Source organism: Chelonia mydas, chromosome 1, assembly GCF_015237465.2.
Source record: "Chelonia mydas isolate rCheMyd1 chromosome 1, rCheMyd1.pri.v2, whole genome shotgun sequence".
Classification (NCBI taxonomy): domain Eukaryota; kingdom Metazoa; phylum Chordata; order Testudines; family Cheloniidae; genus Chelonia; species Chelonia mydas.
In genome coordinates this window covers 306,751,402-306,777,966 of record NC_057849.1, presented here as the reverse complement: position 1 = coordinate 306,777,966, position 26,565 = coordinate 306,751,402, and the positions used below count along the sequence as shown (strand labels likewise).

General features: G+C 41.1%; 1 protein-coding gene and 1 long non-coding RNA gene across 2 annotated transcripts; both read right to left on the bottom strand.

Moving 5' to 3' along the window:
• Positions 1 to 255: 255 nt before the first annotated feature.
• Positions 256 to 8,078, bottom strand: LOC122462325. The gene is made up of 3 exons (XR_006284808.1): positions 8,067 to 8,078; positions 7,566 to 7,567; positions 256 to 587 (listed from the first exon to the last, which is right to left on the bottom strand). It is a non-coding gene; the product is annotated as an uncharacterized LOC122462325 (long non-coding RNA).
• A 4,716-nt stretch (positions 8,079 to 12,794) lies between these two features.
• SPAM1 (sperm adhesion molecule 1) lies at positions 12,795 to 20,449 on the bottom strand. Its single transcript, XM_027825590.3, has 3 exons — positions 19,451 to 20,449; positions 17,356 to 17,445; positions 12,795 to 13,596 (listed from the first exon to the last, which is right to left on the bottom strand). Exons 1-3 carry the CDS (start codon positions 20,447 to 20,449, stop codon positions 12,952 to 12,954), a joined length of 1,734 nt encoding a protein of 577 aa, XP_027681391.2. The 3' UTR covers positions 12,795 to 12,951.
• Between the last annotated feature and the right edge of the window lie 6,116 nt (positions 20,450 to 26,565).

Sequence of the window (26,565 nt, the reverse complement as noted above, 5' to 3'; positions counted from 1 at the left end):
AATCACAGTAGTCCCCGCAGTAGATTTGCCCACTCCAAATTGATTCCCAACTGATCGGTAGGAGTCAGTTGTTGCAAGCTTCCACAGGGCTATCGCCACTCACTTCTCAACTGTCAAGGCAACTCTCATCTTGGTATTCCTGTGCTTCAGGGTGGGGGAAAGCAACTCAGAGTTCCAGGAAAGTGGCCTTATGCATGCGAAAGTTTTGCAGTCACTGGGAATCATCCCAGACCTGCAAGACTATGCGGTCCCACCAGTCTGTGCTTGTTTGCCGGGCCAAGAATCGGCATTCCACTGTATCAACCAGCCCCACTGCTGCCATGATGTCCCAATTGCCACAGCCCGTGCTTTCAGGAACGTCTGTGTCCTTGTCCTCCTCACAATCCTCCTCGTGCTGCTGTCTCTTATCCAGGTTCTTCACAAACTGCAGTATAACGCGTGAGGTGTTTACAATGCTCACAACAGCAGTGGTGAGCTGAGTGGGCTCCATGCTTGCTGTGCTATGGCATCTGCACGGGTAACCCAGGAAAAAAGGCTCGAAATGATTCTTTGCAGTTGCTTTCATGCAGGGAGTGAGGGAGGGGAGACTGACGACATCTACCCAAAACCACCCGCGACAATGTTTTTGCCCCTTCGGGCATTGGGAGCTTAACCCAGAATTCCAATGGGCAGCGGAGATTGCGGGAACTGTGGGATAGCTTCCCACAGTGCACCGCTCCGTGAGTCGATGCTAGACACGGTAGTGAGGACGCACTCCGCTGACTTAATGTGCTTAGTGAGGACATACACAATCGACTGTATATAATCAATCTCTAAAAACTGACTTCTATAAAATTGCCCTAATTTCATAATGTAGACATGCCCTTGGAAAGTTAAATTTTGCTCTTAACTATATATGTGCAGCCCCTTGTTTTCAGCATATGCTCTCAGTGATACCTGTGCGAACCCATTGAAGGTTAATAGGGATTGTGCAGGTGTCACTGAAGGCTTGATCTGATGACAGTGGGTTTGCACAGGTTTAGGTGAGTAAGGGTTGAACCACAGGTTTCAGAGTAACAGCCGTGTTAGTCTGTATTTGCAAAAAGAAAAGGAGTACTTGTGGCACCTTAGAGACTAACCAATTTATTTGAGCACAAGTTGAACCACAGTTATTGCCAGTTTAAGGGAGGATCCACTCCTTAAATACTTGTCTTAGTATCACCTGTTTTGTTTTTTTATTTTATTTGGGGGGGGGGGGTTCAGAACATTGGCAGATATTCCAAAGCTTTTATCCAAATTATTTAGTAAAGTGATGATTTCTGTTAGTACTGCAGTAAAAGTGCATGCATGTGGAACATTATAACATGTTTTGGAACCTAAGGGCCTAATCTCGCAAGTTGCTTTGCATGGGCACTTGTCTTCCAGCAGCCTGCAGAATTGGGGCATAAAATGCCTTTCAAAGCATTTTTAATAATGTAAGTGCATTTTTACATGACTGAATGCTTCTTTATAATCTGATTTTTTTTAAAGAATTTAGCCTGTTTTTCATATTGTTTTTTATGTTGAAATATTATGATTCTATATACTTTTGATCTGGTTTAATTTGTACACCTATCTAATTTTCTGGAATTTGTCAGGACCTTAATTTCAATTGCATGACATTAGGTTCTGGATTATTTTCTTTTCCTGTTTCTTTTCTGCCCTATGTATAACAAGATATACTAATATGATGCAAATACTGAAAGACAACTGTTCTGGGGTTCTTGGAATGCTACCCGCATCTCAACCTGTCCTCAAAATGCTCTTGTTGGCTGTCTCTCTCCAAACCTGTCCGTCTCTGTTTTTATTTGACTACTGATAGGCAAGAGGCCATTTGGCATGCATAGGCCTATGATTTTAGGTTCTTTTCACATTGGGCTAAGTGCCAGCAGTTGTCTCTCAGGTATGCCAGTACCTTTGAGTTGCCCTGAAATGAACAGCACTACAGAGCAGATGCAGGTGATTCAGAGACGCAGGTTTAGATTAAGAAATCTAATAGTTATGTGCACTGAGGGAGGTGTTCATTAAGGCAAGTGGACCTGTCCTTCTGGACCATATCTCCTTGCCAACTCAAACCCAGCTTTCCCATGTCCCTGAGCATTGCCATCTGAAAAGTGCCTGGAGGGGAGGTGTACAAAGTTATGAAGGGTAATGAAGGTAGAATGGATGCTCCTATACTATTTATCCTCTCTCATGACACAAGAATAAGGAGCCAGTCAATTAAATAGAAAAACAACAAATGTAAAAATGAATAAAAAATGACCTGTGGAACTCATTGCCACAAAGATTGTTGTGCCAAAAGCTTAGTAGGATTCAGAAAATGATTTGTTATATATATTATATTGGGGGGGGGCCTTCTCCAGGATAATAAGCTGGGCCTGGAGTTGACTACCTTTAGGCATTGCCAAAGGGTACTGGCCATTGGTGGCTGGTTGCTGATTGTTGTCCTTTAGCTTCCAAGTGCTGCAGGTTGTAACTCCCTACTTTCTAGCTAAACAGAAAGGAATGTTGCTACTTTGGTGAGTGACCTGATGGGCTGCACCTTGTGTTGCAGAGACTGGCCTGAGCTGACCTGCAGTAACAGCAGCCCTAAGCTGAAGCAGATCCAATGACAAAGAGTGAGCAGGGTGGCAGGAGCAGGTAAGTGTACACAGTGGCTGGAGAGGCAGTTGCAAGAAGTAGTGAATGAAGCCAAGGATCTAGATGTGGGATGTGAGTGAAGCTGAGAGATGTTGCTTGAGGAGGAGTCCCTCCTGCCCCTCCCTGTCATGCTGGCTGATACAGCTGGAGGTGGGAGCACCAGCAGTAGTTGTTCCAGCTGAATACTGGCTGTTAATGGAGAACTAATCAGCAGGTTAATATATACGGGGCCCTGAGAGTCAACAAGGCGAGAGCAGTAAGAGGAGGTGCAGGGACTTGGGAATCAGCTGCCATGAGCTGGAAGGCAGAGTTGACCAAGACAGAAGCTGAACTTGTGTGTGTGTGTGTGCGCGTGTGTGTGTGTGTGTGAGAGAGAGAGAGAGAGAGACAGACAGACAGAGAGAGAGAGACCTAGTGTGGTCACGCATGCATCCCCAAAATACTAAACATTCCAACACTTCTGGGAGCAGCCTGGGCACACCTCTGCCTATGTGACTCTTCCCCTGCTGGTGTGACCTCACACCATGCACAGTGCATGTGAGGTCGTGCCACCTGGAGGATGCTGTTTTGAAGAGCACATTACCCTACCGCTGCTGGCAAGATCTCACATGCATGGTGTGTGCAAGGTCATGGCAGTGGGGTAGAAGAGACTGCTCTTCAAAATGGTTCCCCCCCACCACACACACATCCATTATACCAGACAAAAACCATGTCCAATTTTGTGTCAGTACCAGACAGGAGACAAACCATTTAAAAACAGGAGTGTCCGGCTGAATGACCTGCCTAGTGAGAACTCCCTCCCCCCCCCCCCGTCACCTCTAAGTACTGGAGAAATTCCCTTACACTGTGGATGATTTATTGTAAAGTTTCAGATGCTATTTCTTCTCTCCACAACCATCCTTTTGATTTGTGAGATTCTTGTGTTTACAGGATATGTGGTATCTGGGCTGCTCCTCCCCCACATAGAGGCACCTACCAGTTACGTGCCAGCAAAGTGGTGAAAAGCCTATATAGTTACAGAAGGAGGAGTGAATTTATAAATGAAGGTGACAGAAAAGATCCTGGGAATTATCACCCAATTAACCTCTAATTTTTTTTTTAAAACAATTTACACCAGATCTCTCCTCGGGAGATTATAGGATTGGGCAGAGAATTGTAATTTATTTGCTAAGGAATAAGCCAGTTTCTGGAATGACTGTTCTACCATTGATATCTACTTTGTCCTCTCATTTGATTAATATATCCATTTCCCCAAGTAGCAAAAATGTTATGCATCCTTTGTCAACCTGAAATTGGCTTTTGGTTCTGTTGACAGAGGTCATCTCTGAGGGAAACTTGTAGGGACTACTTTACCTCATGAGAACCATTCATAGCCTAACAGTGGCCAAGGTTAAGGTAAGGCAGCAAGGTGAGGTAATTGACTCTACATCCATCACAAAAGGTGGTCTGTCAGGGCTGGTTATTGGACCCTTTCCTTTTTAATTTTTATATTAATGAGGTGGTGGTTTTAGAAGAGGTGCAGTATTTCCCTCCCAAAATTCTGAACTGATTTGTGTCTGTCTTTTATGAAGATGACATAGTTTTTCTGTCTCAAACACCTATAGGCTTGAAGCATATGTTAAAGGACTTCAGCTCCTCTTGCCAGCAGGTGCACTCAATCATAAACTACCAGAAAATTGAAGTAATTGTTTTTGGCTGCTGACCAAGGCTACATAAATAGACAATTGAGGCTATTATGTAGAATGGGTCAGGTTTTTCCCCTATTTGGGTATTTGTTTTACATAAAATGGCCAATGGGATAAACATATAGAGGAGGTAAAAAAGAAAGCTAAGTTCTATTCAAACAGTGCTATGTTTCACTTGGGTGCAATTTTATAATCCCAACTCTGAGAGTTTTCAGGGCTAAAGTCTGTGGCCATATATTAGATGGTGTGAAACTTTGGGCTGGAAGAACCATAGTAAATTAGAGGCTGTGAAAAACAATAATATTTAAGGAGAACATTGGCCTCCCAAATTACATTCCCGCTGCTTTACTCAGGCCAGAGGTAGGGGAATGTGAAATTTCATCTCCTCTATATTAGCTCTTGGCTCCATATTAAGCATATGAATGGACACTCCTTCCAAGGTTATGTCTAGAGAAACAAATTAACAAGATACATTCCCTGAAGTTCGGCTTTTGCAAGTTCACTGTTCTCTCCATTCTTCGGGCTTTTCAGAACTTGACTTGCTTAGGACTGTAGGCAAAAGTGTGGAAAGGTTAGTGAAGCTCAGGCAGAAGATATCCTCAAACAACTGGATATGGCAGTTGTTCATACAACAACTATGTCTCCTTGGTTTTCTCACCGAAAAGATATCCATAGTTATGAGATATATTTGGCTATTTTGAACAATATGTTGAGGGCCTTTATAGGTCTCCTTTTCCAAACGATGCAGACCACCTATTTGGAAGGGAGGTATATTGGCACTAGAAGTCTTTGCCCATGCAGGTCTGGCCAGGTTGAAGACTTACCACACTATTTATTGTCTTGTAATTTGCACTGTCAACGAAATAAGTGGTTCTCCCCATTCCCAACTCAGATGCCTTTTACCACATCAGCTTAGAAATTAGAATACTTGCTGTGTACTGAATGTTTCAGTAATACAGATTGTCACCCTATTGGCCTGGTTAGTCAAAGAATAAGAAAAAAAGTATGTGAAAGACTAGCTAATTTTGACCTAAATGAAATTATGTACTTCTAATATTTTATCTTATTTTCATAGATCATATTAGAATGGTGATTTTAAAGTTGTAACTGATTCTAGGGAAGGGTTAATCTTGCATTTTTAATTTGTTTTTAAAATTTGTATCTGTTTTTTGGAGTTGTGTTGATTTTAAATGTTGTATTATGTGCAGTGGCCTGTGGCTAAGACTCTATTAATAAACAGTAAGTGATTTAAATATCAAAATGTTACATTAGCCAGGAGTTTGGGTAAGGTATATAAACCATTTTACTTCAGGGCACTCATTGATGGGGGTTAGGAAGAAAATCTCTGTGGATGAGCTTTTGCATAATTGTCCAATTATAAGATTTCTTGCACTTTCCCAAAGCATCTGGTGCTGGCCACTGTCAGAGACAGGATATTGGATGAGATGGACCAGTGGTCTGATCCCTATGTTCCTATGTCTATATGGTGCTATGATGGGGCAAGGAGTAGGTCACAAGAGGACACCATGGAGGTAGGCTCCATCACAGATACATTCCGTGGAAAGGGAATGTCTGTCTCAAACACAACAGAGAGAGAGAGAGTGATCTGTCCACACTCCCCTGGTGCCTCCAATTCCCTCCCCTCTCCATCTTCTCCCACTATGGGATCTCAGCTCATGGTGCCTCCAAACTCTTTTCACTTCTCTCTGGGAAACCTTCTCTCCTCCTGGTGTCTCCATCTCTTCTCCTGCCTGTGGTCCTGAGAGTTCTCTCGTGGCGAAGGATTGCCAGTGCAGTACAACTCTGAGAGCTAGACAGAAACAAACACGTGCACAAGAAGTTTTGACAACATATGTTAACTCACAACAGAGATGTTGCTTGGTCATTAACTTGCACAAGCTAATATAATTTCAAATGTGAAAAAAGGCTGCTATTGGGACCTACCCTTGACATACTTATGGGCGTGCCGAAACTCTAGCCTACCACTTATAAAATATTAACAGGGGAGGTTCCAGTGGTTGGGGATGCCTGGATTATTTTCAGATCTGTTTCTGAAATATAGAGGTGAAGAGTAACCAGGATTGTGTCTATATGGGCTGCTTAATGTGAAGGGGAACAGGGGGTGGCTCAGTTGCAGAAAAACATGCATAAATTCTCGTGTCTTGTGACGGCTGTATACTCAAGGTCTAATAACCTTTATCAGGGATGCAGTGACGTACGTATTTGTATTGAAGCTGATCAAGACTGCCCAGCAGTACACTAGATTTTTATTATTTTTATTATTATTATTCATGATTAAACTTCAAACATTAATGGCTGAAATTCCTTTGCCTGGTGGACTCAAGTCTGTAGCTACAATGGAAAAGTTGTCACTTGCTCATGATAACTTGCTATCCAAAATCCATCAGAACATTGTTTATCTATAGTAAATCTAAGACCTTCAGACACTATTCTGCACATGTCTGTTAGGACTGACAACCTGAAAATGTGAAGATAATGGATTGCAAGACATATTATATGTGCTTTCTGTTAGGTTTAAGCATTAACTTTAAAAAACATAAAGGGGCTACTATATCAAAATCACTGAAAATTCCATTAGCGAGGAAAGTTGTATCAATAGGAGTGATGATTTACAGAGGTTGCTGTTAGCTCTAGGAACACTTGCAATCTATTAACCCATTGATGCTACGAGTCCCGCTTTCTCCATCCATCAGTTACTTAAATCAAACAAGCATCTGGCATAACAATTCAGAAAGGTTATTTTATAAGGTGAACTGCATTGTTCTTTGTCTTTAATGTTAAGATTGAGTAAAAATAGATCACAGTCAAACTCACAATATAGAATTAGTAAGGGGTTATTACATATTCAAATATTAAACCTTAAAAATTTCTTTGGCCAAGAAAGGGGTAAGAACTTTAAGCAAACATCTGCTGCAGCTGCTCAAATACAGCATTTAAGAGCAGGTGTATTGAGTTCCAAATAATACACAGAAGCCAGTGAAACTTTTTATCGATTCTTAAAAATAACTCCTATTTAGAAGCCCAAAATGCCAACTGTGACTCTGCCAGACCAGCCAGCTAATGCCAGTGTTCAGATCAATTTGTACCTTGGATCTCACACCAAAGACAATGCTGGTAGCCAGTCCTGTAATAAAATTAATGATTTATTAACTAGGAAAAAAGAAATGTTATTTATAGGTTATAGCAGGCAACCTATACCACAGCTGAGTTAAGTCTATGGTGTTAAAAGCTGACATCTATCAGCATCAAATGTTTGTTTTTCAGGGCTAACCCACGCAAGGCCTCACTGAGCACTTACAAATGCATAGGTGGAAACCAGTCCAGCTCACTTGTGTTAGCATCATCAAAATAGATATTGATAAGTTAAAAATAATGTTTAGTATTTAGACTTTATACAATGCTTGTAGGATCCTGCATGTATTAATCTCATTGATAACCTCTGTAGCCCATGATATAAAGTTATATTGAGTGTTTGCATTATAAACCTCTATAATTGCGTAACTCAAAAAATATTAAAAGGAGTGTTGATTAAGGTAAAGTGCTTCACCAGCACCCAAGATGACCCGTGACACATTGTGTAGAATCAAAGGACAGAGACTTTGTTGATTGCTTTCCTAACTCCCTCCAGGAAGGAGAGACCTACACATGAACTCATCCCATCGGTTTTGAACTCTGGGGTATAGGGGATAAAAAATACCTGACAAGGGGAGACTGGTTCTTTTATGTTGTCTGGATTCTGATGGGCAAGGATTCCTAAACATAAGCATAGAAATCCTCAGGCTGCTTGGCATGGGTTAGCCCTGAAAAAAATATTCAATCCTGATAGATCTGTCAGCTCTTGAAACCACAGACTGAACTCACTTGTGTATATGTTGCCTGCTTTAACTGGTAAATAACTCATTTCTTTTTCCTAGTTAATGCATGATTAGTTTATTACTGGATTGGCTAGCAGTGTTGTCTTTGGTGTGAGATCTAAGGTATAAATTGATCTGGGGTGTAAGTGACTAGTCTTTTGGGATTGGGAGCAACCTTACTGCTTTGTGTGTTTAAATATGTAAGTGACAATATATCATTAAGTCCAACTTCCCTGGGTGGCAAGATAGACTAGAGTGTCTAAGGAGACTGTTTGTTATTCCATTATAATATTGTAGTACTCTGGGAGCTCACCTTTGTTACTGGGTTAGTGAAATCTGCTTTTTGAGTCTGCCCAGAATTTGGCACTCTTGGTCATGAGCCACTTCAAACAGTGTGACACCAACATCAATGAATGAGGGAACTGGCAATACCACTGTAATTTTTACACCTTTTAAAATAAAAAAAAAAATTGTAATCATTGGTGCTGCTTTTCACAGCGTGAAGCAGTATGTAGAAGGCAGGAATCTTTCATTTCACATTGGCTTTTGAATGTGAGATCAGATTTCAAAATGGTGTTTCCATGCATATGCAAGTTTGTTTATACAATCATCTGCTTGAGCAATTCTTGTCCTCATTCACTTCAGTCACTATCAAAGATTAGAATTCACACAGGTAAATCCCCTAGCTTTGTGCCTGTACATTCTATTTTTATGCACAAGTGAGTGCTGACTGCATGTACAATGTTGCACATGCACAAATACTAGCTAGGCTGAGACCCCTTTGAAAATGTTGACCATGCTGTGTTCCATCTCTAGCTATGCTGATACCTCAATAGGAAAAAAAATATGGGGTAAGGACATATGTATGTCAATTCCCAGAAGACAGTTAGAAAGTTTTTCCTAATATCTAATCTAAATGTCTCTTGCTGAAGATTAAGCCAGTTACTTCTTGTCCTACTTTCAATGGACAAGGAGAACAATTGATCATCGTCCTCTTTGTAACAGCCTGTAACACATCTGAAGACTGTTACCAGGTCCCTCAGCCTTTTTTTCAGGACTAAACATAGGTTAAAAAAAACTGGGTTTCTAAACTTTTTTATCATTTTTGTTGCTGTCCTCAAGACTTTTTCTCCTATTTATCCACATCTTTCCTAAAGTGTGGTGCCCAAAAGTGGACATAACACACCAGCTGAAGCCTCACCAGTGCTGAGCAGAGCAGAACAATTATCTCCTGCGTGTGACATACAACACTCCTGTTAATACCCCAATCCAGAATATTAGCTTTTTGCAACTGCATCACATTGTTGACTCATGTTCAATTTGTGATCCACTAAGATCCCAAGATCCTTTTCTGCAGTTCTCTTGCCTAGCCAGTTATTCCACATTTTGTAGCTGTGCATTTGATTTTTTCCTTCCTAAGTACAGTACTTTGCACTAGTCTTTATTGAATTTCATTTTGTTGGTTTCAGACCAATTCTTCAGGTCATTCTGAATTCTAATCTTCTCCTCCAAAATGCTTGCAATACCTCCCAGCTTGATTTCATCCATACATTTTATAAGCATACTCTCCACTCCATTATAAAAGTCATTAATGAAAGTGTTAAACTGTACCTGGTACTGGACCAAGACAGAGCCTTGCTGATTCCACTAGATACATCCCCCCAGTTTGACAGTGAGACATAGATAACTACTCTTTGAGTATGGTTTTTCAATTAGTTGTGCACCTACTTTATAGTAACGTAATCTAGACCACATTTCCCTAGTTTGCCTATGAGGGATTGTATCAAAAACCTTACTAAACATCAAGATAAATCACACCTACTTCCCCATCCCATCCACTAGGCGAATAAACCTATTAAAGAAGGAAATTAGATTGGTTTGGAATGATTGTTCTTGACAAATCCATGTGGCTATATAGCTCCACACTGCCCCAAACATGTGGCTATGAACATAGAGTGCAATTAAGCCCTGAGGTTGTCATTTGCTGACATGGTTAGCACTCCTAGCTGTAACTGATGGGAGCTGTGCTTTGAATGTATCAAATGTTGTTGTTATGCTAAGGATTCTGAAAATTCAGGTCCTAGGTGAATCAAATCTGACACACAAAGTTAGTGGATAATTTTGACCTTAATCTCTGGCCCTCAGCTCCCCCGTGTAATATGGGGATAATAGCATTAGACCTGTTGTGAAAATCAATTGTTTGTGAAGCACGCAGGTACCATAGTAAAGCCCAAGATGACAATAATTTTTTCTTCAGAGCAGGGTTTGAATAATGTGCAGTAAATAGGGCCTAGAGCGACACATGGAACGAGGATAAAACAAAATATTGAATAGCTGCTCGCTCATTGAGCACCATCCATACTGCATGCTGAATGAGTCAGAGGTCCTATGGAAAAAAGCAGTATAATCCTATACCATAATGCACGTGCATAGGAGGGGTGAATTAATGTTGCAAAGTGCTGGCATTCCTTAACTTTTGAGTGCTGAACTTTGCAACCTTAATGTTCTTTGAACGTAGTTTTGTGTTTAATAGCCTAAATCATTAGCTTATAGACTATGTCTAGGCTACCACTTTTGTCAGCAAAACTAGTGTCACTCAGGGGTGTGACTATTCCACCCCCGGAACAACATAAGTTACGCTGGAATAGTGCTAGTGTGCACAGCTTCTGCCACTCGGGGGGTAGCTTTTTTTTAATGCGGATGGCAGGGCTCTCTCCCATCAGTATAGAGCGTCTTCACCACACGTGCTGCAGAGGTGCAGCAGTACTGGCACAGCTCTGCCGCCGCAGCACTGTAAGGTTAGGCTGCCCTTAATGTTAGCTACAGCTTGGTGAGTACCATGAAGCATTATCTGCAAGCGTTTAACAAAATGAATATGCTTAAGTGCTGGCCAGACCCCCTTTGTGTTCACCCTCTTCCACCTTTTAAACAGTTGTGTTATACTCATGTGAACTTTCGTGAAAAAATATGTTTAAAACTGAGATGTGCAAGTATTCGTAAATGGTATATTTTATATAAGAGGGGATCCCCTTTTGACAAAGCAGGGCGCATGGGATCCCAAAACTCTTCACCAGAGCTCTGGCAAAGAAGCAATTTAATAAACCAGACAAAGATTAACTCACATTCTTTGGAAGTAGGACTGTATATATACATATGAAGAGAAAATTTAATTTAAATTCTTCACCCGGCCATTAAATGTTAGTCCCCCAGTTTTTCTAAGAATGTTGCATCAAGCAAAGCGTGTGCGACCCAGAAAGAAAAGAGATAATTGTCAAAAAATTTCCTAATCCTGTTTGTTACTTCACCTTTGTTACAGACCGGAACAGGTAGTCAGAGCAGTGGTGGTTGGAGCAAGAGTCAAGAGCCAAAGGTCAAAGTCAGGGTTAGAGTCAGGAGTTGAGCCAAGGGTCAGAGCCTGGGGCAGGGCATAGAAGCAGAGATCTGGAACAAGGCAGACATCAGGAACAAGACAGGTCCAAGGAGTCAGGCAAAAAGTCAGGGTAAGTGCTTAATTTGTAATGAAAAAGGTTCTGGGGCTCAAGCAGGTAGTTGCCAGGGCTCAAGCAACTGTTTTACATTCATGACTGATGCAGCAAGCCCAGAGGTGCCGTGGCTCAGCCCTGGCACAAATTAAGCACTGGGCCAATGTAGCAGCCAGCCAGGGTTTTGCTGAGTTGCTCAGACAACTTCCCAAAACTCCTTCTGTCTTAAATAGTAGTCTGAGCCAACGGGAGAGGTCATACAGCTTCTCCAATTGAGATCTTTGTGGGCAGTGCCTATGATGAACTAGGGTCCAGCAGCCCACACTCCCTGCTGGTACCATCAAGCTGATGGAGAGTGGCTGTGGTCTGAGGACTACATGGGGACCCACAGACCCAAGTTCAAGAGCTGTGATCCCTTAAAACCTTCAACTGCTCTCTTCCCCAGAAATCCAAACCCCAGTAGCTTCTTCAATCCCTCCTTCAGATGGTGGGAGTTTAACTCATTCAATGAAAGAACAGAAATACTCCATGACTTTTGTGACCACTCACACCGAGCCAATACAGATCAAATTTGGAATATTGAATATTAGATACTTGAGGTGAATTGTTTGTAATCATTCCATAGGGTAAAATTAATAACTTTTAAAAAGTCTTTGAATACATTTAAATAAGGGATATATAGCAAACTCCTTGCATATGTTCTAAAAGTAGAAATTGGCTTCAAATTATTTCCTCCACTCTAAAGTTAATCCAGGTATTTGTAGGAACTAGTATTTATGTTCACACTGGATGAAAATTCACCCCATAAGGAGAACCAGCACCAAGTCTATACATTAGTCAAGACCCACTTAAGTTCAGTTTGAAGTGAATTTCATATGCTTATTTTGACACATAAAATCTTCTATTACAAATAGCTCCCTCAACCATACAAACGTTTTTTTTTTATATAAAAATTAGTTACAAAATGTTCATTTTTTTGGATTATTCTGTTACATAAAGATGTGACCAGTATTTCTCTGGCACAAATAGTAGTTTATAGAACTAAACTGAAAAGCTGATGTACAGTTTGAGGCACAGAAAATGGGACTGATCCAGATAAATCCGCAGAAATTGCAGCTACTTATCTCCTTTCAAGAATAGTCCTTTTGTGGGAATAAAAACTCCAGAATGCTGAACGTAGCCTTTTCTTTCTTTCTTTCTTTCTTTCTTTCTTTCTTTCTTTCTTTCTTTCTTTCTCTTCAGTTGTGCCATTTAGATTAGGTTTCTCAAAATTAGAATTAAACAAACCACATCCAGTATCTTCATCTCATCAGAAGATGAGCCACTGAAGCTATGCGTATCAGTTATCTTTAAATCACCACTGCTGTTAATTGGGACGTTGATGTGTCCTGCAGTAGATACATTGAATGTGTTATTCCAAATAGTCTGCTGAAAACCTTTTGTTGCATTATGTGCAGGTAATGTTATGTTTCTCTGTGGGGTAAATGAAAATATACTCGTGTTAGAAGAGGGTTCTACATTAGAAAGTGAATTTAAGGATACGTGAACACAAATATCTTCTGAAATGCAGGCATTGATGTAGTGGATGTCATTTATATCAACTCTAAGTTCACAATTGTAGCCTGCATAACAGCGGCAATAAAATTTTTCTATAAATCGCTGCAGATCCTGAAAGGATGGCTGCCCTTGTATGGCATATTTCCCATTCTTTGACATCTGAATGACAAAATTCTCTGGGTTCAGATGAAGATAGTCACTGGAGTTCCAGTTCTTTCGTGCACATGCACCAGAGTCTTGGCATAATGCCTGACTACAGATTTTGGCTGCCATGGTTACATTGATGATGTAAGGGTTCAGAGTGTGCCTAAGGTAGCTGTCCAGAGTCCTGCAAGTGTTCTGTGAAAAGAAAATCATATTAAAAACATTTAGTATACAAATTCAATACGAAAATGGTTGTCACTTCAATAACAACATTGTCATAGCTAATAATCAATGTTTTTCTTGAAGTATTGCAAATGCAGACAGTCAGTTATCATTGGCTGTTGGAAGCAAGAACACTTATTAAGTTATTATACAGTGCAATAATTATGAAAAAAATATGCTAGGTAGATGCTGGAGATTTTATTAAAAGCATTCAAATATCAGAAAGCAAAGGAATTAAAGCTTTCACTTTATCTATGTAAGGTTAGCCTGTAGTTTTTTTGAGTCAGATGTGCTTAATGAAGTTATAAGAGAGATCAAAATTCCTTTTATTTTGAGGGGATCCTGAAGAATTCTAGGTCTTCACAAATGGTCATTTTTTTCTAATTATTGTCCCTATGAAACTCTTAATTTTTTCCGCTGAGTTGACTATCCGTCAGCTCCAGAAGATAGGGGTGTTTATGGCTTGAACTGAACACTCCAAGGGCTCTGCCTTTGGAACAGAAAGAGTTCTGGGAACTTCTTCGTATTGAGGAATATCTTCAAAACATGCCTCATTGACTGAGAAATTCTTGTGTAATTGGCACAGGTTTCCTGTTTCCTTGGCATGGTTTCATAATTAGAGGCTGGGGGCAGGGGCTGGTTTTTGGTATATTTTGTTTCTGAGGCTATATCTATACTGGGAATTTACCCTGATTAGACACCAAACACCTAGTGTAGACAGGCAAAGCTACTATTTGCACCAGTGCAGCTTACTGCTGGGGTAAACTGTACCAGAACATATCACAGCTGATAGCAGTTAGTTTACCCTGTTTGCATTAGGGTTTGTACTGATACAGCTACATCAATGGCTGCCCACCAATGGCTGAAATCAGGATAATAACCCAGTGTAGAAAAAGCCTAAGAGATCTCTCTGCTTTTTTCCTTTTCCCACCTGTTATGTTGAAAAGGGTATGTCTTGGACCTAGCAAAGGCTAAGATGAAACATTTATTTACTATTAAAACATTAAAGAGTTAAGTGTGGTCTGGGATTTCATATCAAGTTATTGCTTACTATACTGTAATAGACTCCACTATAAAAATCTTTATTATTCATTTATTAAAGATATAGAAAAGGAAGGGGAAACAGTTAAAGCATTTGAGCATTTGAAATGTGAAGTATTGAATAAGACTTTCATTTTAACGGTAACCATTATTCCCTTTCCCTTTAGCTGGAAACAGTCTTTTATAGGAGACAGCTCTTTCTGACAGCCTTTTAGATGGTGTTAACTGGTCTTCTGGGGAAAAGAGAAGTTCGTTTGGATGGTCTAGAGCTGTTGTTGAAATTGAGCCCCATTTTCTTTAAGACAAAACAAAACAAACACATGAAAGAAAAGAGGACAGAACAGTAAAGATGGAAGCTGTTTTTTCTATTTTAGGTGCTGATTTGTACTTGCAGCCTCTCTGCTGGAGAAGCACAGGCACATTGCATTATCAGCCACTCCAAGACCTGTCGAACTTGTACCACTGTCAGACTGTTTTAGGCATTGTTTTAAGCGGCCTCTCTGGTCACAAGCTCACAGCTATATTACGAAAGATAAGAGTTGTGTTGGCTGGCTTATCCACACTCTTTATTTTTAGACAGAAGGCAAGAGGAGTGAGCTAGGAAAGAGAAGAAATAAGGCAGGGAAGGAAAATTACACAGAAGGGAGGGGGTGACACCAGAAACCAAAATCTCATGTTCCAGGCCTTGTTTAGGATTTAGCCAAAGCTGGCAGAGGTAGCAATGTCATCTGGTTCCCTCTCTCTCTTGTCTGATCTGGTCTGGTCAGGATGCCTTTCAGGATTAGGATGATGTAGGCCCAGTGGTGTTAGTGGAGATCCCAGCCAGAAGACAGTGGGAGTGGCAGCCAAGATGGTCAGCCTTGCTCTTTCCAGTCCATGCATCCTTCCCACTCCCATTTGGTGAAGCCCAGATAAACATTGTCCATTATGGTCACCTCATCTAGGTAACATTAACCAATTAAAATACTTTTTTTTATTTCAACTATAGATATTTCCTCCCATTTCTAGAATCTCTCCATTTTTATCACTTACGTTATGCCAACCTGTGACCTTTCTAGGAGTCTGGAAGACTCCTTAGTACAGGATTCTTTTAATTCAAGCAATCCAGTTTGTATCTGTCTATTTATTTTTAACTTTTATGGAACAGGCTGTGTTGTTCTTGGACAATTTAGAGCACATGCCTTTGAACAACACAATCTACTATCTTTCCACTCTTCTGAAGAGCTGCAGGACTTTACTGTTACTGATTCTGTCAGTTACTCTAGGTCACTTATATTGATTGCAGTGGCACCCAAAGTGACCGAGGCACACAAGATAACACTTTCAAAAGCACCTGGGGGAAAAACATACAAAATGTGGAGGGAAAGGATATAATATACCATTAAAGTAGTCAGAGCGATGAGTGGCACAAGTATTGTTTTGTTTTATATAAAGAGAGGACAGCTAAAGATATTTTAGCTAGCAATTCTTAGCTGATTCATTTCTTGGATGAGTTGTGGCAGAAGTGGGTCTAGTGGAGAGATTTGTATGAAGAGGGTAATGACTTGACATATCCCCGTTGGAAGGTTGTCCCATGAACACACAGCTTTACTCATGTAAAAACTTGCACAACTGTGTAGATAAATGTTACAATCTGTTTATGCAAAATCTCATTTGCTTATACTAATCACTAGCAAATTTAATTTTAAAGGCTGTTACCAATGTAAATTCTGTCATAATAATTGTGTGCACAAATTACAGATGCAAATGATATTCATATCAAAACCAAGCATGTAGAAATGGAGTCCATGTTCAGACTCTCTTGAAAATTCAGTCCTTAAAGAACTATAAATATTTATGTGGGCATGCTTTCTGCTCAGGAGATACCAACAGTGCTGGACAGTTCAATTCCTTCCTTTTAGTAGACTGTGGGTGGGGGTGAAAGTACAATAACTGCACAAACAATATTTTATATGGACTGACTTGCCTGTATACAAATGGTCTAGTTCATAAGATTTATTGGAGCATCCTTAGAACAGTGTTTCTCAAACTGTTGCTGATCTTCCTAAAGTAAATGAAGGGGGGAAAAGATTTTTTTCCCCTCTTTTGTCATGCATCTTTCTCATATAAGAGTCAGTTTAGGTATTATCATCCATTGCATACAAAATAGAGAACAAACTAATCATGAAATGTAACAGGCTGCACCCTCTTAATGTTTAAAATATTTTCCCTAAATGTACCATTAAAAAAACCAACAATCCGTGAGGATGATCATAAAAATAGTTGCATCAGACAAGGCCTGAATATTTTTCTGTGCCTTAGGATGGAATGCTATGAAGAAATTTCAGAACTCCTAAACTGACCAAACAAGTGCCAACCTGCCTGCAGCTAGCATAGTAGCTTGTCTAGCCACTCATCCCTAAGAGCATATATCAGATTAAAAGCTAAGTACTAACACTGATATAAAAAGACTTCTGAAGGGATGATGTTTTATTTAAGTATAGTGGCAGATGATGCCAACAAGCCTTAAAGGTGTTTGCTTTCTTCTCAGAGAAAACACTGGGTCTTCTGAAAACTACTTAGTCATTATTTAAAGTAGAAATTCTGAGAAGAGTAAATAAATAATAATAATTAACACCTAAAACTTTTCATCTCTAAGGAAAAAGAATGTAATTGCTTGTTAAAAAATTGAATATAATTAATCTGACATACCACACTCAGTGTTAAATTCAGGTCTCCCCAGATTACAATTCCAGATACCCCTAATGCAGCAGATTCTCCAATGGTATTTACAAGGTCATCCTGAAAGCAAACATGCAAGGATGAATAATAAAGTAAGTATGCTTCAGTAATATGCAGTACATACAATAAGTTTTACATAACCAGAATAACCATCTTGAAAGCGGTAAATAATTAAACAAACATTACACCCACATTCTGCTCTCAGTTATGCTGGTGGATTCTGGAACAGAGTTGAGCAGATAATGCAAAACAACGTTGCCACCTAACACCCTTTTGAGTATGTCTTATGATCACAGAACTAAGACTCAAATTGAGCTCGTAAAAGTTCATGAAACACACTGGTACTTCTCCAAGCTGATCATCATTTTGTCCCACCCCCTTCTCACCTCGATTGGCTAATCAAAGTTGATGGTGTCCCAATTCAAAAGTGCTACCTGAGGCTGGGACATGAAAGACCTCGGGTTCAAGGCAATGCTTCGCCTAACTTTGGCCAGCAAGGGGAGCCAAAGCAGAAAAGCAGCAGGGGGAAGAGTCAACCGCTTTGGGACCCTCTGCCATCAGGAAAGGCAAAGACACAGGGTGATCCTGGGCTTTACACATAGGTGAATTTAAAATATTTGTTTATATATTGTTCAGTCAGGTCTAATCCCAGGTAACCCCACTGACTTCAGTGGAGTTTCTCCAGATTTACAAAATTATACTGTATAAATGGGAGCAGAATTTGTCCATCATGCTTAAGATTGACCTATAAAGGCAACACTAAGTGGACTTATGCCATTTTTGCCTCTTTATGGTGTAAATAAAAAGTTTAGTTTTGATTTTTTTTAATTCTGCTTCTTTTTTCACATCAGAAATTCTGACCCTGCTCTAGACAAGCAAGTTCCATGATAGCAGGAGAACTAGTGAAATGGTGACATCACAAGAGCCCAGAGAACAAAAAATGAGCAACAGGGTGGGATAGGGGTTTACTGTTTAAAAAAAAACTCTAATTTTCTTGTTTGTTTTATTAACACCTAATCAACAATGGATATTTAACATTTTAGAGAAAGGAAGCTTCTCTTAAAGATTTGAGAAACTTGCTTCTTCAGTTACAGAGTTAGAATTCACAGTAGACATCCCTGAGATCTCTACGGTCCTCTAACACAGTGGCTCTCAACCAGGGGTACATGTACCTCTGAGAGTACGCAGCGGTATTTCAGCGGGTACATCAACTCATCTAGCTATCTGCCTAGTTTTACAACAGGCTGACATAAAAAGCACTAGCAAAGTCAGTACAAACTAAAATTTCATACGTCTTGTTTATACTGCTCTATATACTATACACTGAAATGATTAAATACATATTAAAGTACAATATTTATATTTCAATTGATTTATTTTATAAGTATATGGTAAAAATGAGAAAGTAAGCACATTTTCAGTACTAGTGTACTGTGACTCTTTTGCATTTTATGTCTGATTTTTATAAGCAAACAGTTTTTAAGTGAGGTGAAATTTCGGAGTAAGCAAGACAAATCAGACTCCTGCAAGAGGTACAGTAGTCTGGAAAGGTGGCGACCCACTGCTTTAACAAAACCAGGGCAGACCACACTTCATATTCCTAATCCTTCTTGAGGTAAAACTCAACTGAAACATCTTTTTAAAAGTAATCTTCATACTTTCTTTCTACATCATTAAAAAAAATATTGTCCCCAGTTAATTTTAATAACCTCTAACCAGTCAGGCTGGAACAACAGCTTATTCATATTTTCCCTCAATTAACATGCTACAATATTCTTTCCACTTCCATAGCATTTCACTACTTGTTGGATACAGTACTACTCATAAGGTACTGGGAGGAAGTTTGGAAGAATTCAATCCTTTTGGCTTGGCTGAATTTAGTTGCTGAATAAACTTAAGTTTTGTGAGTCTGTCTGTACACTTCCATTTCAATAAAATTTCATTTACTTGTTAAGTAAACATCCAAACCCCCTATAGGATATTTTAATCATCTTGCAAATGCTTTGTGCCTATGTATTTAGGCCTTACATTACAAATATTTAAGAGCTAGCCAAGCCTCACTCACCTGAGAGAGATATTCCTGACTGAAATCTGTGAATACTGGACGTGTATATACAAAAATGGGAAGTGGACAGGTGGAATTGGAAACATTAGAAACTCTAATGGCTTCTTGAACTCTATTACGAACAAAGAGTGGTGCATTTTTGGAAGATCTCAAGGCCGTTTCCAGATAGACAGATGGGTAAAGTGCTGTGCTTTCCTCCCACAACCAATTAAGCTCATTATTTCTTGCTATTTCAATATCTAAACAGCTTCCTGTATAATTGTGGGGATTTTGGTTGTAATCATAGTTATAGCAGTCAGGGTAAAGGTAATATCCCCACAACTTATTCGGCTTCATTGATATTCCCAGTTTTAAAGACTGCAACATAAATGATTTTGCTGCAGCTTCAAATTCCATTTTGGCTAAAGTCCTGGCTTGGGTTTCTGATATGCTTAAATCTTTTTGCTGAACAAACTCAACAGACTCCTGTCTGTAAATGTCTTTCGATCCCCAGTTCCGTATCCATAGTGGCCTCCAGTTTTCCCAGTCGATGACAGCCAAGCCAACCTGTTCATCTGAAGGGATGTAAAAATTAATGTCATCACTGGCTTTCTTTAAATGATGCTCCATGGAACACAGTTGGGGGATCCCACCTTTAAATGTCTCACCTGTGTTCTCATCTATGTAAGGATAATTGCCGAGCCTGTCTGCATAGAATATAGTAATACTCTGCTCAGTGGATGTCTTCAGTGTGCTTCCTACCAAGTGGAAGGTTCTCAAATCCAGCTGCACTCCAGTCTTCTCAGTGCAAAGCTCTGTAGGGGCATTCCAGATGGAGAGGAAAGGAGAATTGGGGATGAGAGGACGGGCTCTTATATGCAAAGATGAGCAGTAAGTAACTAGAATAATGATGAACACCAGCCAGGATGCTCTGATAGAGGCAACAAAGCTACCAAAGCTTTGGACTTGCCTTAGGGTTTCCATTTCAGTTAGTGAATGGCTCCGTATGTACAATGCCATTAGCTGTTTGTAATCAAGCTGCAAATAAATGCTCCAAAGGTGCTCACAGCCATGGTATTCAGTCAAAGTCTTTAGTAAAATAATATATTTCTTCAAATAGAGTACACGTTCAGCAATATTCCTTAAGGGTAAAAGATGTGTGTCATTTATCCGATGTTCTTTATTGCACATCCGAGAAAACTTCCCAATAGTTGCCCAACCTAATGCAAAAAAGAGATTGAAACCATTATAATACCTGGTGGGATTTTTTTTTAGAGTATCCTTGAAACATAAATAGACATAGTTTGTAGCTAGGAAAATACTGCCATTTTTCAATGAGTAGAGACTACTCCTACTGAGTGAAAAACCAGGATAGCATTATAGAAGCAATACAATACTTAGAGAAGATATAAGATGGTCAGGGAAGTGGTTTCTAATGGTCAGAGCATGGAACAGAGTTGATACCTCCTGTCTTACTTCTGATTCTGCCAGCAACTCAAGTGTGTGACTTTGTTCAAACTCACATAAGCACTTGGTGCCTCTACTTATTCAGTAGTAATCTGGGTATAATATTACTTACCTACCTCACAAGATTGTTGTGAAGCTCTTAATTTTACAAAGCGCTTTGAGATCTCCAGATGAAAGATGCTGTATACATGCAATTGTTATGATCATGTCCTTGCCCTCGGACAAAATGTGGATGCTATTTTCTTCTCCATAAGTTTCTTGTCTCATATTCCTGTTGCATTTCTGTTTTTAATGCAATATACCATACCCCTGTTGCAGCATAAGCACTATGATATAGTAGCTCTGTTTGTCTTCCACTTCTGAGCCCAGTAATCATGACTGCATGCCTATCAGTCAAGCTTTGCTAAAAATGCAGTGCTTTTTCATAATTTACGCTGTTGTGAAAATCCTTCCTGCTGAATTATTTTTGCCAAAATAATATGGTAATTGTATTTGCAAGTGACTTGCAGTAGGAAAGATCTCACAATACAGAATCCATCAAAATAAAGCTTGTGATCTGTGGGCTTGATTATGCCCAGACTTATGTGGGTTTGCAAGGCTACTTTTCCTGCCCTAGCTGCACACAACGAGAGCATATGACTTCCCCAGTGCACGTTCCCTTGGTAGTGCTAGCCTTCCCAAATGGGTGTGAAGGAGGTGGGACATTGCCCTGTATCACTCCTCTCCACAGGTTGGAAGAGTGAACTCTGTGTGAGGCAGGAACGAGTGCACACTGCACCCTTGGAACACGTGGTACAGTGGCCATGCTCTTAAGAGCTCAAAGATGCATTATGCCTGAGCCAGGCCCAATGACTTTAGGACTCAGCATTCCTGCTGGGGCAAGGTGCCTCCTCACCATAACTAAACACTTTACTTGAAAAGAACTATGAAGCAATAACCCTGTTATTGCAGTGTGATGGAGTAGTCTGCCCCTTAAGGGCAGGACTGCCTATGGGTCAGTCCTCCCCATCATGTGTCATGGTCTTTAAGAATATTGGGCGGTCTGATATATAAGACCTGAGGAGATGTGGAAGAGAAGTAAAGGGTCCTGTGAAGAGTAGCAGTTAGAAGAAATCCTGTTACTGTGTCTTTACCAGCCTGGGACCTGAAGCCTTGAAGAGAGGGTGGGGTAGGGTCCCCTTTTTCACCCAGACAGTAAGGAATGAGCTGGGAGAAGGGGCCAGCATAAATGCTGCCTCCATCTTCATAGCAAGTCAGATACCTGTAGAAACTACAGGGAGCAAGAAGGCTCTGTTAGGATATAGATATTCAGGCCTGTCTGTAAAGGCCTCTACTCTAAGAATTTAGGTGTATTCTTATCACTTAGCTAGTTATAGAGTTACAGAAGAAAGAATCAAAATCACTGTCTGCTGGTGTAAGGTCCTTCTCTTACTGTGAGACTCTGAGGCCCTGTTCTTAGGCTAAGGCCTTTGGCTAAGCAGCAGAGGTAGCCATAAGCTAGAAAGCGAATGGTCACATCCTCACATTCCAAACTCGTCAATCTGGGGCTGTTAGGAAGGTGATCTGATCTATCACCTCCAGAGAAAGGGAAGAGCCTAGAAGATGTAAAAAGAAATTTAGGTTGATAGTTTTCTGTCTGGTAAGAACTCACTTATCAATAGACACAGCTGGGAAACCCTTATGTCTTTATAGTTGTAGTTGTGAAATCCTCACTTCTGTATTGTTTTGTCATTATAGTTCCCACTTTGCTATTGTTTGTCTGTATAGTCTCTGTCCGGTTCTGTGATTGTTTCTGTCTGCTGTGTAATTAATTTTGCTGGGTGTAAACTAATTAAGGTGGTGGGATATAATTGGTTACATAATCATGTTACAATATGTTAGGATTGGTTAGTTAAATTTCAGTAAAATGATTGGTTAAGGTATAGCTAAGCAGAACTCAAGTTTTACTACATAATCTGCAATCAATCAGGAAGTGTGGGGGGGGGGGAGGGGGAAATGGGAACAGGGAATGGGAGTGGGGAAATTGGAATCATGTTTTGCTAAAGGGGGAAATGGGAACAGGGAATGGGGGTGGGGAAATTGGAATCATGTTTGGCTAAGGGCAGGAATGGGAACAGGGACACAGGTGTAAGGCTCTGTGGTGTCAGAGCTGGGAAGGGGGACACTAGGGAAGGAAACTGGAATCATGCTTGCTGGAAGTTCACCCCAATAAACATCAAATTGTTTGCACCTTTGGACTTCGGGTATTGTTGCTGTCTGTTCATGTGAGAAGGACCAGGGAAGTAAGTGGGTGAAGGAATAAGCCCCCTAATAGGCTCCTGCAGGGCCCTGAGTTAGCAGGGAGAAGACAGCAGTAGGGGAAGGTCTGCTTGCTGAACCCTCCCAGCCTCAGGGTGGATGGACTAAGTGGGGAAAAGGGCCCAGCTGGAAGAGAAGCTGGTTAAAGCCCTGCCAGTGGCCTGAACTACAGCCCAGTTCCACGGAGGAGCACTGTGGGAAACTCCTATCTAAATGAGGGAAACGATAAGGGCAGTTTGAAAGATAGGCTGGCATGTGCCACAGAAGCTGAGGAGGCTTAGCTATGTCAGCTTCTGCCTTTCGGGTTGAATAAACTAGACACCTTAAGGGGTGTTTTTCAATATACAAGCCTCATGGGACTTATTAAAACCCCTCACTCAGTGAAACCTAGGCAAAGACACAATGGTGGCACTTTACTGGACCACCAGGGCTCCAGGGACGAGGGTCTCTGCTGCATGCAGATATGGGTTTATAATATGGACACTGTTCAGATCTAAAGAGCCCAGTTCTTGGTCTGCAATAGCTCCTCTGCACTGCTTTGTTTGTGCAAATGGGTTGTAAAACTGGTTTAAATGCCCCTGAATATTTCCCCAGTGTAGAGGAAAGCCAGGTGTTATAGAGCCAGCACAGTCTGAGCCCCCAGCATGGTGGATGTGGCTAGGCAAAAAGGGGTATGACTGAAGCACTGCAGTTCTGTGGCTATCCTGGTTGCCAGAACAGCTCCTTGAGGCTTTGGGCAGCCATGTGGAATTAAGAGTAAATTGGAAGCTACCCTAAGTCATATGAGGGGCCGAATCAGCCCTGAGCCAGCTCTAAGATCAGGGGAACACTAAAGTAAAGCTACATTTACCCCTTCTTCCTTTGTTCGTGTGCCAAGTACAGCTCAGCTAGACCCAAGATTTGGGTCCCCATGTTGTTTTTCACAGACTCTCTGCAACCATTTAAACAAGTGCTCGGTGCATTCCTACCCCTCTTGTGCCTGATCAGCTCTGCTGGCTTCTGTAGAGGGTTTTGCATCATTGTGTTTTCCTCACTTGTCCCCTTTGAGAAGGCGAATGATGCCACTGATAGCCTCATGCAGTGTCCAGGCTCCTCAATCACATTATCCCTGGGCCTGCCATAACTTACCCTAAGTGAATATCCATCCTTTTCTTACACTCATTAATACTACCTGCTTCCACTAGAACCTTCAATAGATTCAAATCCCAGTAACTCTATGAGAGAAGTCTTTTCTGAGATCTCAACTAACTCTGTCCTTTCTTTGCTTAAGTTAAAAATCAGGACTATATGCCATGCCCTCTCTTCCTAGAGGTTGACCGATGAAGCTATGTCTGTGCCAGTGTAGGGAAAACCCTACATTTGTAAGGGCAGGCATACTGCATGCACATGTGCTATGCAATTTAAACCTTAATAATGCAGGCAACATTTATTATGGAATTCAGGAGTTTTTGTTTTACAGCGGAGCTTTATATTAACACACTGTATGGTTCTATCTAACACACACTGTATGTTAATGGTATGATGGTGTGTAAGGACAGGCCTTTCTTGGGAGAATGAATTTTGAGCGGATGAGGGTGGAAGTGGGCTATGGATTAATCTGTTAGCTGTAGTAACTATGCTATTGGTAAGTTCCTTCTCTTGTGATTTGCGACTGTACTACCCAACCCGCTAGGGAAGGGTAAGGAGGATGGTGATGTACTAACAGTAAAATTCTTACCTTACCTCTAGACAGATGTACTTTCTCATCTCTGATTGGTTAAGGACCTATTCTGGAGCAGTGCAGCTTCTCTTTATTCTCCCAAAGTAGTGACCTATCATCGATGTAAGTTGCATTGAATACCTATGCAAATTGAGACATTTTATCAGCAGCCTTCTGGATAACAATTTTATGCAACTGGTATCCAAAACAAATGTGTCCCATACTTAATGAAGGGGGCAGCTGTTGGAGATGGAACTGAAAAAAAAATGCTGGATCCTTTATAGGGCATTATCTCCGGCTGATATTGCTAATAGTCTCCCTATTGAGGGTGTTGACATTTGTAATGGTATGTGCAGTAATTGAAAGCATTATTAAAGTGGCTCGGGAAACTACTTATGTAGTCAGTCCATTACTATTATTTACAATTGATTGTCTCTCCTTGGGGGAAATGAGAACCCAGATTTTGGGGTACATGTCAACTTCCTGCATAAGGAAGCTTTGCCTGCTTCTGATCAAAGGCTAGCACATTATGGACTACAAAGGGGCTATGCAGAAATTCTGTTATCAAATCTCACAGAGGTTCTGGAAGGGGCATGAGTCCCCAGCAGCTCAACCAGCGCTCTGTAGATCCCAACTCATCTGTCTCCCCTCTGCTGGGACCACAAAAGCTACTACAGTCCTGGGCAGCCTGTATGTGAGAGGGGACGTCAATGCTGTGATAAAAGACCCATGGCATGATAAAAGACCCATACAATTGCATTGTAGATATTTGGGCTTGGGCTGGAGCCCTGGCTATGAGACCCTGCATGGGGGGAGGGTCTCAAAGCCCAGGGCCACGCCCAAATGTCTATACTGTAATTTTATAACCCCTCTGCCTGAGCCCTGTGAACCCAAGTCATCTGACCTGGGCTCAGAGACTGTGCCATAGGTTTTTTATTGCAGTGTAGACATACCCTAAAAGAGGGAGGTGAGAAGGGAAGTAGAGGAAAAGGGACAAACCACAGAGGACCATGGATAGGGGCTTTCCCATAAGGCCAAAAAAAATTAGCTAGTGGGAGGATTGGAAGGGTCATGGGTGGGCTTTGCTTTGTCTTCTCCGTCCTCTGGACACCCTTGGTTGAGTGGGAGAGCTTCATCCTGAGTGGGGTCTTTATCATCCCTGGCTTACATTTCTATTTTGGAGCTGTCCTCTGGCTCCAGTATCTCAGGAACATGAGGAAACTGACCCCAACCACAATCTGCTTATAAAATAATTTCTGATGTCAAGTTACAGATGGGTCATATCCGCATAATTCATTTCAGTGCTCCAGAGTGTGATTGTAATACATACCATGATAACAGCAAAGGTGAAAGTGGGCCGGTACGGTGTACCGGTAAGAAGTGGTTGCCAGTACTGGCCGGTACACAGCTGATGTTAAAGCACTGCCATGACAGCGCTTTAACGTCGCTGCCCCTTTTGCCCCCCCCCCGGGCCGCTGACGGGGGAGACAGTGGGGGGGGGAAGGGGCAGCTGCCCTGTGGTCCAGTGATTTAAAAGGAGCCCCGGGCCCTTTAAATTACCACCAGAGCCCTGGGCAGCACCAAGCAGCATGGAAGGGCTGGCTAGGGGAGGCTGACCCCCAGCCCTGCCCCTTCTGCCCGAAGCCCTGACCCTTCCAGTAAGTCTTTTATC